At 41.5% G+C, this 19,232-nt stretch overlaps 2 protein-coding genes across 5 annotated transcripts; one reads left to right on the top strand and one right to left on the bottom strand.

The window, feature by feature from the left end:
* Positions 1-634: 634 nt before the first annotated feature.
* On the top strand, positions 635-9,433 carry c1qtnf6a (C1q and TNF related 6a). 2 transcript variants are annotated; one of them, XM_069149628.1, is made up of 3 exons: positions 635-1,010; positions 3,722-3,925; positions 5,635-9,433. In XM_069149628.1, exons 1-3 carry the CDS (start codon positions 806-808, stop codon positions 6,186-6,188), a joined length of 963 nt encoding a protein of 320 aa, XP_069005729.1. In that variant the 5' UTR covers positions 635-805; the 3' UTR covers positions 6,189-9,433. The 2 variants fall into 2 exon arrangements, with proteins under 2 accessions (XP_069005729.1, XP_069005730.1); XM_069149629.1 differs by lacking the exon at positions 635-1,010 and having other exon boundaries at positions 3,545-3,925.
* chst12a (carbohydrate (chondroitin 4) sulfotransferase 12a) lies at positions 9,430-19,172 on the bottom strand. Of its 3 annotated transcripts, none has more exons than XM_069149625.1 (5): positions 19,099-19,172; positions 15,829-16,522; positions 14,914-15,066; positions 14,447-14,626; positions 9,430-13,745 (listed from the first exon to the last, which is right to left on the bottom strand). In XM_069149625.1, exons 2-5 carry the CDS (start codon positions 16,192-16,194, stop codon positions 13,197-13,199), a joined length of 1,248 nt encoding a protein of 415 aa, XP_069005726.1. In that variant the 5' UTR covers positions 16,195-16,522; positions 19,099-19,172; the 3' UTR covers positions 9,430-13,196. The 3 variants fall into 3 exon arrangements, with proteins under 3 accessions (XP_069005726.1, XP_069005727.1, XP_069005728.1); XM_069149626.1 differs by having other exon boundaries at positions 19,091-19,115; XM_069149627.1 differs by lacking the exon at positions 19,099-19,172 and adding an exon at positions 18,672-18,997.
* Between the last annotated feature and the right edge of the window lie 60 nt (positions 19,173-19,232).

Below are 19,232 nucleotides of genomic sequence, written 5' to 3'. Positions count from 1 at the left end.
GGACTGTAATCTTCATACAAACAACTGCAGCAGGGTTCATAAAACCTGGGATGTAAGTCGCAGACATCCGCCTCTTCATCGTCTGGTGATGAGGAGGTCTATTTATTTACTAAGGGCTTCCTGTTATATATGTTATATCATGTTTTATTTTGTTGGTTTAATTCCTTAAAAAGTGAAGCTTACAACAGCACATTGTTTTCTAGTCGTTATGCTAAACTAAGTTTAGTGGTGCTGTCTCTGTCTCTCCCTCTCTCTCCCTCTCCCTCTATCTCTCCCTCTGTCTCCCCCCCCCCCTCTCTCTCTCTCCCCCCTCTCTCTCTCTCTCTCCCTCTCTCTCTCTCTATCTGTCTCTCCCTCTCTCTATCTATCCTTCTCTCTCTCCCTCTCTCTCTCTATCTATCCTTCTCTCTCTCTCTCTCTCTCCCTCTATCTCTCTCTCTGTCTCTCCCTCTCTGTGTCTCTCCCTCCCCCCCCCCCCCCCCTCTCTCTCTCCCAATCCCCCTCCCCCCTCCTCCCCTCCCTCTCCCCTTGCAGCTGCAGTTAACGTGATGTTTGGAGGATTGCAGGAATTCAGCACAGCGGAAGTGCTGCCCCAGGGAGAATGACCAGAAGTTTCCTCTCCTTGTACTATTAACGTTCACCACTGAACTTTATTGCTGCTTGGTCAGATTCAGCATTTGGCAGTTAGTAAAGATAACTTTTATTAAAATGGAAAAGATTACATAACTTTAGTCTCCCTGCCTGTAGTTGGCGTCTAACTTTTTTTTTTTGCCACCGTTGCCACCGTTTCCAGCTGTTATCCCAGATGTTACTGTCACATACAGAGACAGACACTTGTTGCCATAGATTTCACGAAGGGGGGGGGGGGGATCAGAGGATTTACGGATTTCCGCTCTGGAAACACACGCAGAGATCCAGAGAGAGAGAGAGGGCTGCTAACTCAGCACTCTGCCTCTCGTCCATCCTCCGTCTCCTCGGCGTACTGAAGCGGCAGCAGAGACGTGACCGAGGTGAGAAGCATTATCCCATTCAGATCTCACGTATAAACCGGCTGAGCGCGGGTGCATGAGTGCGAAGTGATTTTGGGGGTTTAATAACTTAAACGCACCGGAGAGCACCTTGATGATACATGGCAGTCTATTCAAATGTACTTGTGCTTTCACTAAAGTTGCACTTTTAAACGTGTAGGGTGAGCTTCCGTAATGTGACACTGCAGGCTTTCCTTAAACAAATGAATGTCGATAAGATTTCAAGTTTAGCCCAAGCTGTGATATTCCAAAAATCACGTGACTTCTCAAATGTCTCATCGTTTAAAGAAACAGGAAACCCAACATGCAGACTACCCACAACTCAATGACTTAGTGTTTAGTTAAAATTGATGTGATATATTTCTTATAATAAACCCATCCTTCTATTTTTTCTTTTTTTATCAGGATGTGTTTATGACATATTTGTTCATAAAAAGTATTATTATATTGATTAAATATGCTGTATGTTTTTTATTTTAATAAAAAAAAATATTGTTGTCCCACTTTAGGAAATGTGGTTTCAGAAAGTGGGACACTATGATTCGCTCAATGTAAAAAAAAAATCAATCTAAAAGTACTTCAGTCAGGCACAAATATGTGGAGATTGTGCCATAATATTGGCTGTTTTAGTCATTGTTATAAATATTTAAAGTGAAAGAGAAATAACACATTCAATAAATGGAGTTGGCTGCATGTCTATTAAAATTGTATCTGACAACATGTGCCACTCAGTGAGGAAGTGGAATTTCCTGGTCAGGTTTTCACTGGTGGTATCCAAGCAACTGCCTAATTTTCATCCAGTGGCCTTTCACACATAGCAATTTGCCATAATTATCTTAATATTAAAATGATGTGTTCATGAATGTTTAGCTGCGCATTCAATTCAACTTGCTTAGTGCTAATCAGTGATGATCTATAATAAACTACTTATTGTCTTTTAAAACTGCATTAAAACTGTTACAGTCTATTGTTTGATATTCTCTATATAACACCCACACCTATAAGACAATGTTTTGTAACAGCTATAAGACTGTAAGTGGTCAAATTACTGAGTAGCATATTGTGTCTTGAATGTTACAAACATGAGAAGTTTTAATTCATGAATTAAGATTATTTATAGACTTTTCAGTGTCCTACATTCGGAAATGCAGCTTGTCTGAGGTAACTTATCACAAAGAGTATGACATGCCTGCCAATTCTTTTATGAGATGTGATATTTGCATTTTCTCTTTTGGTTTGATGACACATTTGCATGAAGCTTGCCTTAACCGTAAGTAATACTTGCGTATCACTCACCTACAATCTATGCTAAAATTCAACCAAGCCTTCGACTTCAAATTTTAAAGATTGACATGATGGAGACTTTTTGTTGAGGTCCCCACAGAGTGACTGAGTAAACACTTTCATGTCCTACAACGTGCGTAATACAATTTACACACACAGTTTTTGCTACTGCACACAATTTTGCTGATCTCTCCTCAGAGGTTTGATTTACTTTACAGCAAGAACTGCCCCCTTTCACTCCATCCAAGTGTTCTCTCAGACATTTGATACACCTTTTAATTTGATGCAGTCTTATAAGAACAGAATGTTTTCTACCGACTTGTTTCACTGGTTTATTGCCTTATTTCTGAACTCTCATCAGCAGCTTGACGACAGAAGCATTTCAATTGATTTTGTTGCTGCAACACCTTCACTTTTTTTCTTCTTTTTCACACCCACAACAGCAAGTTGTTTTTGAGTATGTGTGTATGTTGCCTATGTGTTCGTTTGCTGAGCGTCTACTGCATATGTCCAGCTGTGTATGACAGACCCAGCTGTCAGTATGAATCCAGCTCTACAGTCTGGTGTAAACATAGCAGTACACACTGTTCCAGTTATAGCACACAGAGGTTGGCTGATCACTGAGCATCTGGCAGAAAGCCATCACTTTCCCTGTGAATCACTGCTCTCATTTCTCCCTGAAAAAACAGTGTGGGGTCATTTTTCAAGTGATTTATGATCCTTGCGGCTCTGCCCTCCAATTATTTTACATTTTTCTCTCTTTGGTATGTGAATAAAAAACACATTATAGTTTCAATAGGGTATTTTATTGAGTTTTCAGGCCCCGTGTCAGCATTCAATTTAAACTACCAGTGAAATACCACTGTGAGTGTAGCTCATAGTCAAATATGCTGGTTTTGTTGATAGAGCTTTTACCAGATAGCTGTTTCTTCTTCTCAGGGTCATAAATGTTTTTGTTGGCTCATTCTGCAGATTCCTTTTTCTCATCTCCTCTTCTCTGGGAATTACATATTGGATAGTTATCTTACTTTCCGAGCAGCTGCTGAACAATTGATATTTAACCAGGACATATCTTTCTGAAGTTTATTTGAACTATTTTCACTTCTCCAGTTTTCCTCTTCTGTTTATGTGGACAATTTGTTTACTCTTCTGGTTTGCAGTTTAATTTAATTGTTTTGAATATCTAAATATCCAAATAATCAAAGTGTTTTTCCTTTGTTTGTATTAAAAAAGTTCAAGTCTGCATGATTTCTAGTTACTGGGTTGAACCTTGGAAATCTGTTTGATCATAATGTAAAGTCAATAAATTGCTGAGTCCCTACAGGCCGAATTGTATTAAACGACAAAGAATCCAAAACTTTGAGGCTCTTATAATAATACAATTGTATTTTTCTCTGCTCTCACTTCAGGCTCAGATATGTTGGGCGTCCTCCTCCTCCTCTCTTTCTTCTCCCTGGGGGTCCTAGTGCCTCCACCTAGTGCTCCTCCTGTCCCCTGCAGACGCTGCTGTGATGACCTGGAGCCAGCAGAGGGCAGCGGAGCCCAGCCAATTACAGAGGAGTTCAGCATGGTCCCAGAGGTCCGCACCTACATCAACATGACCATACTCAAAGGTAAACAAATCAACAATAGTATGAAGCATATCAGGTGCAGTGAGCATCATAATCCTGATATTTTCTCAGAGAACTCTTTTTGTTTTGGCTGAGGCAGTTTGTATGTTGTATCTGGCCGAGTCTTAGTTGTTGCAGGCTAACAGAAAGATTTATACCACTGAGAATTTCCAAAATAATGTTAAAAAATGTATTATGATTATATAATAATGTGATTTAGAGAAACTGTGGGATTTCAAACCTTAGGGTTCATTTGTGGAAACAATCTCTGAGGGAGTTTCATCTGCTCCCACAGATCTTTCTGTGTGCAATTTAAGAAAACAAAAAGGACGTAGCTCCTTGTTTTGACATGTTCTTGAAGCCATCCAGGTCATTGGACATCTCAGCCAAAGGCAACACACACGGCCCACTGTTTCTTCGCAGTCATGTGAAAAAAGTACATCCAATTGAAAATGTTGGCATTTTTGGACGTATTTGAGCAAACAACCATATGATCCTCTTTGAAACAGGTAAAGGTCATATAATGCATTTGAACAACACCACATGGAAAATTTTCTTTTTCAATCAGTTATTCGATAAAAGTACCAGTTTTCCACCAGTGTCTGACATCGGCTTCCTGAAATTTTTTAAACTCTTTTCCGGTGAATCGTTCTTCAACTGCAAGATGTTTGAGAATTTCATTCTTTGATGTGACACAGAATACTTGATGGAATTAATGACTGCAAGCTGCCCAGTCTATCAGGCAGTGAAGCGACCCTGAACCATAACACTGCTACCACCATGCTTCACAGTTGGTATGAGGTTCTTCTCCTGAAAAGCTGCCTTTGGTTTACACCAAACATGTATTCTGTTACTGTGGCCAAAGAACTTCATCTTTGAGTAACCTGTCCAGAACGCATTATTCCAAACAGTATGTATGCTTATTGGCAGACTGCCAAGTTTTGGTCTAATGTTATTTTTGAACAGTAAAGGCATTTTCCTGAGAGTCCTCTCATGCGGGTAAAATGTGTGTATTGTCTTTCTGATTGTGTATTTTGACACCACCAGCTACAAGAGTTACCTGCATCAGTTACCTGTGATGAAATTTCGGCGTTCTCAAAGACTTTGGTTTATATCAAACCGTTTGCTCTTGAGCTGAGTTTGCGGTTTAATATTGCTTACAGGGGAATCATTTATTTAAAAAAAAAAATATGGAGATAATTTTACTGTAGATTCCTTGACAGAGTCGTCAGCATCCACAGCCATTTTTCTGAATACCTTAAAGACCTTTTTAGATTATGGAACGATGACACCACACAGTTCAATAGCAAAGAGAATGCGATATCCTGGATGACAGAGGTTTAAATAAGACAGACTCCACCTGTCACCAACCTAAGGAGCCTCTAATTATTGGCACTTAATCTGAAACCCCTGATTCAATTTGTATTTATTTGAAGGTGCGATAAGTGTACAGCTGTATTCACAGATTCATGTAACTGATGTGTTTTTTTTCTGACTATAAAATGGAAGTATTGTGTCATTTGTTTCAGTAGGCTACATGCCCTTTATCTGTAGGCACTGTTATTGTTTGCTTGTTGAAAAAGTTAACAATTTCCAACTATTAATTTTTTCACATGAATATAGTTCTTGCTTTTATACCCAAGTATCCAACATGTCAAGAAAAGGGGAAAAAAATGACATTGCTTTCTTTCATTCTGTTATGACTCATACAGGTGATAAAGGAGACCGTGGTGACAGAGGGACCCCAGGTAAAGTTGGACTCGAGGGGCCACCAGGCTCCAAGGGGCCCGTAGGATCAAAAGGCGGTAAGGGTCAGGCGGGTCCTCCAGGAGACCCCTGCAAGGTCCAGTTCTCCGCCTTCTCCGTGGCCCGCCGCAAATCCCTCCACAGCCTGGAGTCCTACCAGGCGCTGGTGTTCGACACGGTCTTCGTCAACCTCGACGGCCACTTCAACATGTTCGAGGGCAAATTCCTCTGCCACGTCCCGGGGATCTACTTCTTCAACGTCAACATTCACACGTGGAACTTCAAGGAGACGTACCTGCACATCATGCAGAACGACACGCAGCAGGCCATCGTGTACGCCCAGCCCAGCGACCGCTCCATCATGCAGAGTCAGAGCCTGATGCTGCAGCTGCAGCCCAACGACGAGGTGTGGATCCGCCTGTATAAGAGGGAGAGGGAGAACGCAATCTACAGTGACGACGTGGACATCTATATCACTTTCAACGGATACCTCATCAAACCCAGCGAGGAGGTAAAATGAATAAGAGAGGAGGATTACAGCACACCGTTAAGCTCAAAAGCAATTCACCATGAAATTCATTTCATTTTAAGATAAAATGACACCCAAAGTGCCAGAATCCAAAGAGTAGCTGGCAGATGAGCAATACGACTTGCAGAAAAATGTGAAGTAAATTGAAAAACACTCATCACACTGATGGAAAAGTGTCAGGAATTTAAAGTATATCTATTTTCTTTCTTACCAAGAGTCTAAATAAGAAGACTGGGAACACAAATCTTCTCAATTAACTCTCAGAAAAATGTGTTTCCATAAATATCAAACAAGGCCTGCTGCTGTTTCCTTGCCAACCTCTGATGTGGAAAAGTAGACAGATCAAACACAGCAACACTTTCACAAACACAGAACCACTAAAGTAAGATTATTAACTTCATCATCATTGTCTGTTTACTTTTATTCATAGACGATAAACCTCAAAATAAAGAAACACAGCACTAATTTCTGTTATGGGTTATTAGATTAGATTAGATTTGACTTTATTAATCCCAAAATGGGGAAATTTACTATGGCAATAATATCACTGGTAATGTTAGGTGTCAGTGAGTTTTGCATAATGGTGCTGCAACATGTTGCTAACTGAACATTTGTTATTGGACTTTTGAGTTTGTGAAATTGGAAATGTAAATGAGATGTAAAGATGTTAAAATGAAATATATAATAATCAACCATCACCATTGTGACATGCATCTTGCCGTCACGGTGGGTTCTGTCAGCACGAACGAACAACAACCAGCCAAAGTACAGTTTCCGACATGTTTATTCACACACAAACAACCCCAATGACTGTGTGCTCTCCTGCCCAGCATCTGAGCACACGTCCCACGTCCTTTCCGCAGCCAACCTCCTGCTTAGTGTCCCCAGGAGTCTCCCCCCCCCCTCCCTGTCCGGTGTCCCACCAGGTGCTTTTATGTGGAGAGAGACAATCAGTGATTCACTGCAGCAGTGCTAATTAACTCTCTTCCAGGCACCGTTCCCTGAACCACTCCCCCAATCAGTCCCTCCTGCAGCTGAGCCCAAACCACACCCCACCACCACAACCATCATCAGTAAAATGTTGGTAAAACAAGAAAGAATAAAATAAATCATGATGATAATAAGTAATATGAAACCAGTGAACCAGTAGAGCGTATTGGCTGAACGCTGCATCACCAAATGTTATTTGTTCTGCTGACAGAGAAGAAGCTGGAGATCTGAGTGGCGGTCCTGATTCATAAAACCAAAAGCGTTTCTGAGAGGTCGTCTGGTGCAAGGCTGTGTGGTCCCTCATGAAAGAAGAGAGATAGTCTAAGCTCCTGGTTATAAACGTGTGCCTCAGTCTCTGTGTAACTCAGAGACAGAAATGGTCTCACTTTGTTGTTGAGATGGTAAAAGGCTGTTTTTAAGACACCTCTTACATGAGCTTTGAAATGAAATTCACAGTCAAAAATCCCTCTTTGATTTCTTGCTTCTTGCCCTGAGTGGAGTCCCAGTGTATCTCGCTGAGTCTCTGAACCAATGATCAGCACCTCTGTGTGGTCCTGGTTGAGCTGTAAAAATAAAGGCAGTGACATATTTATATCTAAAATGGAGTTCACAAGGGAGTCAAAGGTGAACCTAAACTGTGTATTGTACATGTATTGAATGTAATAAAAGGCAGTATTAAGCTATGAGATTAAACAAATGTTAAACTGAATACATTTATAGTTGATATTGGATTTAGGTATACAGTAGGCTATATGGCATTTCCAAATAAAAGTGTCTACATAAATACACTATATGCCAACTGTCAGGCCACAATTACATGTTATTGATGCAGATGTTATTCAAATATGACTATTGATGCAATTATTAATAGGTTGTATGAAACAATAATAAAAATAAATACCTGCTTATGCTTGTAATGATCATTGATACCATAACTAAACAATAGACCTAATGCGTATAAGTATCTGTACCGGAGTTATGTAACGGTGAATAGTGAATACAATCCTTTTGTTTATTCATTATTTCTGGTTGCTTTAGTTCAGTAGCTCAGATTTGATTTGAAAGTATTGACCGTAAGCGTCCGGATGTTATTACTTCCATCCTGACGTGTTTGTTTTGATGTAGTGTCTGACTGCGACCACCGGAGGGCAGATAACGCTCATGATTCAGTTTTGGGGAAAAAAAAACTTAGCATAAAAATGCGTTAATTCTTAAATTATGACAATAACATAAAATTGTGGTAATAACGAACATATTTTTATATTTTTACTCACGACAATTACTGTGGTATTAACATTGTGTTTTATAATTGAATGTAGTTTCTCACTGTGACCACCGGAGGGCAGTGAATACTCATTGCATATTCTTTTTTATCAACACTGACACGGGCAAACTATCTTTAACAATTTTGAGGGCTTCAATTGTTGTGAACACCATCATGGATACATTTAAATGCATCATGGATTTAAAATGTGTCATCATTTTTTGATGATGTCGACATCATTTCTGATTGTTTAAGGTACAATTTTTGTCAGTTTAGCTCAAATTGAAGGTGCGATTATCAAAGTCTTTTAGGGTGTCTTGAGGATTTAGCCTCCCAGGTGATGCAGGAAGAAAATGTGACTCCAAGAGGCCTTTGGCTGCGATGGCAGTGAGGGATCACATCAGTGTCTTGCAGCTCTACGTTGATTAAAAAGTATTTTAAGATTGTTATAGATATGAACAGTGACACCTTGAGGATACCAGGAAGAGTTGCTGAGTAATTTACTGGTTGCCCTGACAAAATTCATTGTTTTTTTTGTTTTTTTTTTGTGCTTTAGAGAAGTGTTTTCCTACTTTTTCAGACCGTTCTTGATGACTAAAATAATTGTTTTAACCATAAAATTCATTGCATGTGGTCAGTGGACATGTAATACACACAAAAATCCACAGGTTGCCTTGTTAATACTGAAATTGTCAGCATTTCCTCTTCACATTTTTGTGGGCTGAAGTGGGGTGGCTTTCCTTTCCTGTTGTTCTGACAAAGAACAACCTCAGTCCTCACTACACAAAGGGACGATTTTGCTATTCTGCTTTTTGTTATTGTGATGAAATCAGCCAACATTTTGAGAATATGTAATAAACTAGGTCAAGAATAGTTTTGTGCCAATACCATCTATGTATTGCATAGTATTATTACTAATACACTGAAGCAGGGTGGACAACTCTTTCTTCAATTCACTCGCAATAAATGATTTGCACATAAATCTTTATGTCCACAACCTTTATTCCTTTTGTATAAATATCAGATGATGTATGACACCATAACACGGATAAAACTGAATTAATATTTGTACATATTTATGAAAACATCAATCTCAAAAATATATTTTTGTGTAGCCTGTCTGACACAATTTTATGTTTATTTGAGATGAGATCAAAATGTAGGACATGTTTGGTGCTGCAGCTTAAACAAACCTTTAATCTGTCGCTGCGGCGTCAGGTCACTGTGGACAAAAATATGCACATCTGCAGTCAGACTCCAGGCTTAATAAAAGCCTACTAACCCGCTAAGATTTATTCAGCCTTTGTAAAAGCAGCATTTACTCGTGGTTTTTATTTTGCCAATAAATAAACCGTTTCTTTTTGCCTTACAAAATGATTCCATCTTACAGGCTGTTTTTTTTGCACTTCGACAAGAAGAAAAAAAACAGCCAAAAGAACACAGCTGCTGTAATGAAAATACAACCAAAGAACATTAATACAAAAACGATATGAAAATACAGTTGCATCACAATGCAAACATTGGAGAGGTGGGAGGGCAGGTGTTTTCCCTCACCTGCTCTCCTTTGTGTATATTCAGACCGATGTGGTGATGCGATGATGACAAAATGCAGTTGGACCCTTTTCCACCGACACCGTGCCCCATAGTTATACAAAACAAAAGAACCAAAGGCATCGAGACAACGCTGACTCAATAGTGCGTGTCCATCTTAGTGACCTGTGGCACGGAGCACATCTATGACATCACATACACGTCTGGACCACACAGAAACCCTGCACGGCGGCGAATGATGCAATCCACCGAAGGGCTCAGTTGTTTCCTATTTGTCCCAAAATATAGCCAGACAAGATAAACAAGGCCCAGTATATCAAATATACCTTGCCGTGGCTTCATACAGATCTCACTGTATCATGATTTAAGTAAAAATTAAGTCCTTCTATAAAAATACTTTTTTTTGCTGTGTAAACTTTTGCAACCAAAAGGCACTATCTTCTCTTCCCGCTCGTCTTATATAAACCATGTATCCCAGTCCATCAGCTCATTATGTCACTAATCCTAACTAGCCATGATCAAACCTTTACTTCAACTAACACTGATCACAGCCTCGTCTTGCGCTTACGTTATTTTATTTGTGAGCATCAAACTAACTTGCCGTATCTTCACAGCAGTGCAGGAGCATCGTACACAGTGAAAAACACTCCTTGTTCGCGTCATGTGTTGTGCTCGGCTCTTGGCTACAAAAACAATGCACCCCATGATAATACTGCCCTCAAAGAGTAAAAACAATGTTCATGTATTTCGGTGGAAACGACAGCGCTGTTGCAGTCTCCAGGGTTACACGATGTAGGTCAGTGATAAAAAAAAACTGCAGCTTGATTATTAAAAACACAAAGATGATCATATGCCGATGGTGACGCCAAGAAGAAAATGTTCCCTTTGTGAATACACAGAAGCACACCTGTGCAGGTACAGCCGAGAGGAAATCAAAAGAATGCTGAAACTCCAGTTTTATGTCTCAAAGACAAGCCGAGACCGATCAGCCGCCCGCAGGAGCGGCTGTGCTTCTGTATGACGAGGCTACATTATGGCATGGACATCATGTTTTGAAGCAGCTGAAATATCCTAATAATTCCTATTAATATGAAACGGAGTTCTGAAAAAGCAGTTGAGTATGTTCTGTAACATGAATATACTCTTCATGTCTGCGTATGAGGTATAAAAGAAATCGACGTGTTTCCGGTGTTGACAGCAGTCGTTAGTATTCTCATAAAAATCCCTTTCATGCTTACCATAAACATTGCACTTAAACTATGTGAAATAAATTAAGCTGACAACTACCTCTCTGGTGCAAACACGTTTAAAACTAATCTACCAACACCTGCCCACATTTCAAAACTACAGTAACTGTGTTAGCATCACAACCAAAGTCACCAACATAGAGTAGCTATGGCTCTGTGGCGTGGTTCCTTTCAAACAGCGTGCGGCCGCAGCTTGTGTGATCATCAACAGTTAGTCGCAACACAACTGTGGCCACAAGTGGCATCGCGTGACATCAAAGTTGGGAGTGATAAACACTCAGCGTGGAGTTTGGAGTTAAAGGTAAAGTCTGCGATTCTGGTCCAATCCGCTCCCTGCCAAATCCATCACGGTCCGCTGGTCTGTTCTGTTTGTACACAGCCCAGGCTCTGTAAATAGGAAACAACTATTCCAGCCAATCAGCAACGGGGGGGGGGGAGGGGGGGGCGGCTCATGCTCGTGCACAGGACAGGGGGAGGGGAAGGGGGAGACGGGGGAAATGGCACATTTGATTTGCACATGCTTAATGTGCTCAACTCAACAAGAGAATCATATCGGCAAGAAAAAGGAGAAAGTGAGACAAACAAAAAGTGAAAAAGAAGAGCAGCCGTAACACGAGTGAGGCTTTCCAAAGATGGAGATTCCTCAGAGCTGAAAGGGAAGAAGATGGATGCGGAGGTTGCTCTGTGTCAGCTTGACAGGTGGACAACATTAGCTCATGCGAACTCAGTGTGCCTATAAACACTGAACCTCTTCTAGCGTGTTTTCAGTGAGTCAAATATTCTCCGTGTTTATGTTTGCACACTGTTCTTTATATTTAGAGTATTTGCAGAGTTTGTTGTTGTTGTTGTTGTTGTGTGTTTACATGTCGTGATTCAGAGCGAGTCTGACCGAGTTGGGTTGCTGCTTTCTGCTATTTCCTGTTTCTGTGCATTTCAGTCACGATTTTCAGTTATTTTTAACCCTTTTCCACCGAATGCTCGTCGATTAGTCACCGTGACAGCGACTGTCATTCATTATGCTGTTCACCTTGTTTGTTTATCTCGCACACTGCAGTAGTACGAGGTTTCTGTGGAGCCGGTGTTCTGGCTCCGAGAAGCTGTTTGATCCTCTCTGCTGCACATTACTTGCTGTGTCGACTCTATTTATGGTGTTTGTCCATGCAATGTTTGCAACGGGTTTGAAAAGCCACTAAAATCCTATAAACACAGCTTTGTCAGCACAGTAGGATTGTTTGGATGGAAGCATATTTCAAGGTGCTGTGCTAGGTAACGTTACTTTCCTTGTTAGGTTAGCTACAAACCTTTGCTCCTCTTCGGTCACTGTAGTTTTGTAAAAACAATCTAAACTACTGCCTCTTTCTAGTTTTTACTCCACCGGGTTGTGGTGTGTGTTTGTTTTATATTATAATGTCAGCTTTAAGAAACAGATATCAACTTCAACACTGCATAAGGCTGGAACGTCTAGCTCAGTTGTTAGCAGCTTGATAATGCGCGCTCATGAATTGGGGGGAGGAGGGGGGGAGCTTCTGAAGGGAGGGGTTTGTTTGTTTGTTTGTTTGGCTGTTGACTTCAAATATCCCAAATCTCTCTCCAGAATCATAGACTGCCCCTTTAAGGAATACACTGAATGTACAACATTGTAGGATCACCATATCTTGAACTGTCCACTCTACACTGGGTGCTTCTTGTTATCTTTGTGGTTCAACAAAGATAAACAACAATGGATAAAGGCTTCACCTCTTAAGTGTGCCTTCTTAAAGGACTGCGTGTCCTCCATAATGTGCACATTCATTGTAGCATAAACAGACTGCAGAACACATCTGGAAAAGCCCAGAACAAAGGGATGTGTCGACGTTGTTTGTGTGTCTCATTATTCCACTACATTAAAAAAAAAAAAAAAAAAAAAACGTAGTCAGGCTGGCTGTGTCAGCTCTGTAGAAACATGAATCACTCATTGAGGATTGAATCCGGTCTCTCGTAGCCAAAGAGCCTGAAGTCAGGTTCATACAGCTTGTACAGTTCCCTGCGGGCCTCCACGGGTACTGTGCTGAACCAATCAGACTCCCAGCTGCTGGCCGTAAGGTTCCTATGGGAGGTGGGGAATTCCACCACGTTGTCCACCCGCAGCTGCCGTAGCAGGTGCTCGGCATCCTCCTCTGCCGTCTCCAAGTGGCCCACAAAGTCATACTGAATCTGACACGGATGGCAGAGTCGATACACTTGCCGCCAGTGCTCGTTAAAGGGCATGTCCTTCTCTGTCTGGGGGTCCAGGAGGTACTGGATGAAGTGTGAGAAAGAGGGGTGGACACCCACAGAGAACGCCTCGTCCACAGAGGCGGGAGGTGTCGGCTGGTTGGCATAGCGACGCAGCATGATCTGTGCAAAGCGGCGGTAGAAGTCCTCGTTGCGGAGCTCAAATTTATTCCGGTAGGCAGAGATGAGACGCACAAAGGGGTCACGCACAAAAAGGAACTTGGTATACTTCTTCAGCTTCACCTTCAAAAATAATTCAAAAATAAATGTTTTCATATTAAACATTAGTATCACACATATTTAATCAAATCACAACTGTGAAAATAATTGACGCTCAATGCACTGACATACATAGCTTCGACAGCTTCATGATTGAGAGAACAATGTGGAAAAGTTGTCATCAAGAGGGAATTATATCTGGCAGATGTAATCGTATAATAATATCATGATATGACAGAGCTGCAGTAGGTTTAAAAAAAAAAAAAAAAAAAATGCACCAAATGAAACGAGTGTGTGTGGCGATCACAGGGAGGAGCTTTGCTGGGAGGGTCTGCATCATAAATGTCTGTGTGAGTAAAGTAGCTGTGTGAGCTCAGGGTCAAAGGGACACCGAGGACTGATGCATCGTCATAAAGTTGGTAATAATTTAGTTTGGATGGTGCGGCCGATAAAACATCGATCGAAAGCAGAATGAGGGGAGTTAGTGCCCGTCACACTGCAGATGTCACTGTCACTTTGGCAGTCAAGATCACAACAATTCACCCCGGAGGTGCAGCTACAGAGCACTGCACATGATGAAAGTCCACCATCCGACAGCCTCACCATGAATCATCCAAAAATAATCCACACCACATTTAGCAATTGCACTCCACTGTTTGTTTTTCGTCTTTTTCTATTCTCATCACCACACAGCGAACGGTAAAGTGTGTAAGATTTGAACAGACCTTCATGAGGTGCCTTGCAAATTTGCCGTAACGTTTCCAGAACTTGCTGAAGGTAAAGTGCATGCTGCTGTTGTGGACCAGGTCTCTGGGGATAGCCAGCGGGTCTCTCTGGGGAACGCCGTCCTGCAGCAGGCTCTCGCTGAGAACGATCATGAGGCGCTTCCAGTTACTGCATGCTACCTGAGGGGGAGGGAGGAAGGGGGGGGAATAAAGGTTTTTCAGTCTGGCGTGAAAACTAAAGTCCTCACTTATTGCAATGCAACAGATGGAAACTGGTGAACACATGTTGGCATAAAATCAATAGCTGTGTAGGACTGTTGTGTGAGTGCGTGTGCACTGTTTGGGCAGAATAAAGGCATGCTGTAGCTGCGTGTGGTTTTATCGTGTAAAAAAAAAAAAAAAAAAAAAAAAAAACTTCAACCCACAATGGACTCAAGCAAAGCAGTGGAAGAAAGGCATTTGCCTACCTTGGGAACATAGCAGTAGATAATGCCGTGCCTGTCGTCCACTATAAGGTGATCCAGCTCCTTGTTGGGAATGTCGTCAAAAGAGCGGTTTTTGCCTGGAAACACCACGCTGTCATTGGCGCACATCTCCTGAAGTAACCTGCGCCGCTGCTCCTGGTTATTCCATCAGGTAAGGCAAAGGAAAATGTATTATTTGCAACTACAAAGGTAAAAAGTTCATTATCACACATTCCTCTGGTAGAGGAGACTTTACTCCTTTATGTATGTGTAAAGAAATATGAATTGGCGTTGAATCTTTTCGATCAACGAGTTTTCAGCACTGAAACTTTCGAGGATCAAATGTCTGTTGCGATGCATCAAGTGGTTTTAAACACAGTGTTTGCTCCTGACTTTAAAGCTCTGCACGCGTACACTGGTGTTTCCACTTAATCTAACTGATTAGACTCGGGGGGGGAAGCTGGGATGTTTCCAAACTTCACAAACCAAACTAACAGAGGGTCACAGAGATGTGTTGTGGGTGTTTTTTTTTTTTTTTTAGGCTTCCACCTGTTAATACATCACAAATGATTTCAGTCTTGATTGGCTCCTTTTACTTAATGTTGGGTAAAATCTTTACAAAGTCCTCAAATGGCCCTTTTTCAGGACAGACATTTGTACTTGTCATCCAAAAAGAAGTGCACATGGATCTACCACAACAAATCCTCTGTTAGGTATCCTGTTCAGCTACGTCTGTGAACCACCATCAAACTGGGGACTGCAATTAATATAATGTGGCCATTATTCCTTCTATCAATTACATTTTCCTTCTACGACACGTCAAACTGTCAGCATGGAAAAAGCTTATCCAACACACTCAGCCCACCCTAACAATTAAACATTTACTACTAAAGACAATAATCATAATGATGAATTAACCTGTCGTTCACGGAGCTCCGCTGCCAACGGAGTCAGGTGAATCTTCCACTCCCGCCGCGGTATATACCGTTCCTCTGCTTTCTCTGATTGGTTGCTGGTGTCAGCCGGGGCGGGGTCAGTGGGCTCACCGGTTCCTGGCTCTAGGAACTGGTTAACGAAGGCATCGATATCGGACAGGAAGGACAGTGTTCGAGGGGTCTGGGGCTTCTGCTGGGGGGGGGGATGCGGGATTTTGGGGCCCGGTGAGACAGGAGTGTGCAGATAGAGATGGGAGGCTCCGACGTCATCCCAGTAGATGATGATGAGGAGGATCATGAAGGCAGAGCCCAGGACTACAAAAATGCGGAACATCCTGGACGTTCCCATGGTGACTGTTCCTTGCTACAGAATCACCATAGCAACTGATTTATGACTTCACAAGGCGTCTCCGCAACATCGCCATGGCAATAGATTGAAATAGTTTCCTGGGTCTTTTTATATGACAACCAGAGCAACAGACGGGAGTTACCGGGTTCTCGCTAGGAGGTCACCATGGCAACAGAGTCACGGTCCAGGAGCTATCTCTCACCGTGGCGATAGAAACACAGCAGCTTTAGCAGAGTCTGTGGTAGGGTCGGGCTTATCATGGTGCACTGCAGGAGTGGAGCCGGTCAACCATGAATGAACTCTCACCTCTGCTCCATACCTGCAGCACCTGCATACAGAGGCAGAAAACACTGTTATGTGGTCCATCTTTCTCAGAGCTGGACAACTTCTTATATTTATAAAATTGATTGTGTGCCTGTCGCATCACTTATTCACGTATCAACACACACCAAAAAAAAAAAAAATCCTCTTTATTTGCTTTCTTTATTACGTGATAAGAACGCTGAATTGTATTTTAAGCAAGCTAATTCAAACAGGACCACACACTGACACAAGGTCGGCAAAAAAGGGGAATTCAGCAGCATTGACAGCAACAATGATAGTTTATGGAAAGTGAATATCAAATTGACAGACATTTCATCAAAAACTCTTCTTTTTTGTTTCCAGAATGAATGTCAAACCTTTCCTGCTTCTTTTTGCAGGTTGAAGCATACCTAACAGATCAAGGCTAAAACAACAACACAGGAAAATGTAGTGAGGCATTCTTGCTTTACTGTTAGTAAAAAAAAAAAAAAAAAAAAAAGAAGAAAGAGCATGAAAAGTAGAGCAAAGTCGAGCAGTGTGACAGCTTACTGGGTTCAGTTTTTGACAAGGCATGCACTAAATTTCTCCTTCAGCTCTCGGGAGTTGACCTAACTCCCACTCCCAGCAGTAAAATTACAAGTGGTTGGCAAATATCTCCCCGTCTGGGTGCTCCGCACACCACAAAGCGATGCGTTTTCCGCTACACAAGTATCCTGCTGTACCCATACCGGCCTTGCTATGGATTATGGTACAGCATGGGCAGGTTTTACTGTAGGCAACCCTGAGGCAATAAAAGCCCCGTGTTAGAAACCTTAGAAAGAGAGCCAATATATTCCACACACCTCACCGTGATGCATTCTGCACATCCAAAACACACAGTAAAGCTCACTGCTAGGCAACCACTAACTACAGCAAAAAAAAAAATAGCGCTCTAGGGTACATACAGAGCCCGAGCTACCTGTGACGTGTCTCAATCACAATTCATGCATCTTAATTTCTCTCTCCAGCCTATTTTCTCCTTCCTGTTCTAATTAAAAGTCACAGGGCGTCGCTTTTCCACTCCGACGCACTTCTAAATTTGGAGCTCTCGTGCAACAGTCCTCGTTTTCATTTCTTCCCAGAAGAGGGTCCCATTGACATGGAAAATCATCATTCCCCTCTTCAGAGGCTATAGAGAATCCACTCTTCTTCCTCTCTACACCCCAACGAATTAACTGCTGTCCTAAAATGTCTACCATATCATATTTATTTAAGATACATGTACTTTAGCAGAAAAAAAAAAAATCTACTCCACTACATTTCTGAGGTAAACATTGTACTTTTCGACTCAACAGCTTATGTTATTCGTTACTTCGCAAATTAAGACTTTACATACAAAACATATGATGGCTTTATAAAATGCAATGAGATACTGATTAAGCTTAACAAGAGTAGGTCACAATCAACCAAAAGACAGCTTCCATTTTAACACATATAATACACAATAATAGAGTAATGTACAACATCAGAAAGGCTGCAAATAATTATCTTATTGTTATAGGTTCATTTGTCAATTATTTGCTCGATGAAAAATTTGAATGAATATAAAACTGCAGAAAGTATTGTTATTACCTTGTAGCCCAAAGTGGTATTATTACATGCCATCCTTTCTTTCAACTAGTCAGGAATGTACAATTAAATTGTTAAATATTGTCAAGAAAGAGACTGAGAAAAGCAGCAAGCTTTGCAAATTTGAAACCATCACATTTGGCATTTGTACTTATAATATTTATTCTACAACCGTATTATAGAATAGGATAGAAATAATAATATAGCACAACGGTCATGTTTGTGCACTTTAATTCATTCATCTGTTGCTAAATAGAATTAGCTATCCTATATTGTTTTAGTTTAGTCAGACATTATTAATATTTAGGTTGATGCCTTAAATCAGTTTTTTAATGATACTGAGGACAAACAATTCATGTTGACACGTTTTTAAAGTCATGTTAACGCGTGTCAGTTATTCTTCATTAGTGGTATTGTTCCTGTCCACATTTGATATGTTGACCAACCACGTCCCCGCGGGTGCAAACCTCCCGACATAAACAGTTGATAGAGAAGCGATAAAAAAAAAAAAAATCATTTTTTAATAAAAAGCAGCCTGAGCTCGGTGAACGGCAGATAAAGCTCACCGTGCTGTCCGCAGCAGCCGCCAGCGGATGCCAGACCGGACATACAATGTAGCCTTTGACGGGAGGGCAGCGCCGCGGGAACGGACTGTTCCTCACCGGGAGGAGGAGGAGGGGGACTCGGTTCATTAAAGCGTCGCGAGCAGCTGTTATCCTAATTTACGTGAAAAAAAAAAAAAAATAACGAGAAGTAGCAAAAGAAAGCGACGAGCTGTGTGGTTGTTGTTTTTTTGGATCAATAAACGCCGTCAGCGTGCGGAGCAGTGTCCGAGGAGTCAGAGTGGTCATCAACACTGGAGCAAAAGGTGCAAGCAAAAGTGTTCTTATAACCCGGGGGCTGACATGACAGAAGATTTCTCGGTAGTTAAAATAAAGACGTGTTAAATAAAAAACAACAACAACAACAACAACAACAACATCACCTTCTCACCTCCGTTTGAGACCACCAGCTCCCAGCGCCGCGTCAGCTGAGCTTTGCCTGACGCCAGAGATGGGAGCCGCTTTTTCACCGGGAGATGGAGCGGGAATACGCGAAGCACCGCGAGAGTTCGCGGCTGAGGTTTC

Source organism: Embiotoca jacksoni, unplaced genomic scaffold, assembly GCF_022577435.1.
Source record: "Embiotoca jacksoni isolate LCO1_2020_lvr unplaced genomic scaffold, fEmbJac1.0.p SCAF_15, whole genome shotgun sequence".
Classification (NCBI taxonomy): Eukaryota; Metazoa; Chordata; class Actinopteri; family Embiotocidae; genus Embiotoca; species Embiotoca jacksoni.
Note: the sequence above shows the minus strand (reverse complement) of the source record. Positions and strands in the feature narration are given on the sequence as shown.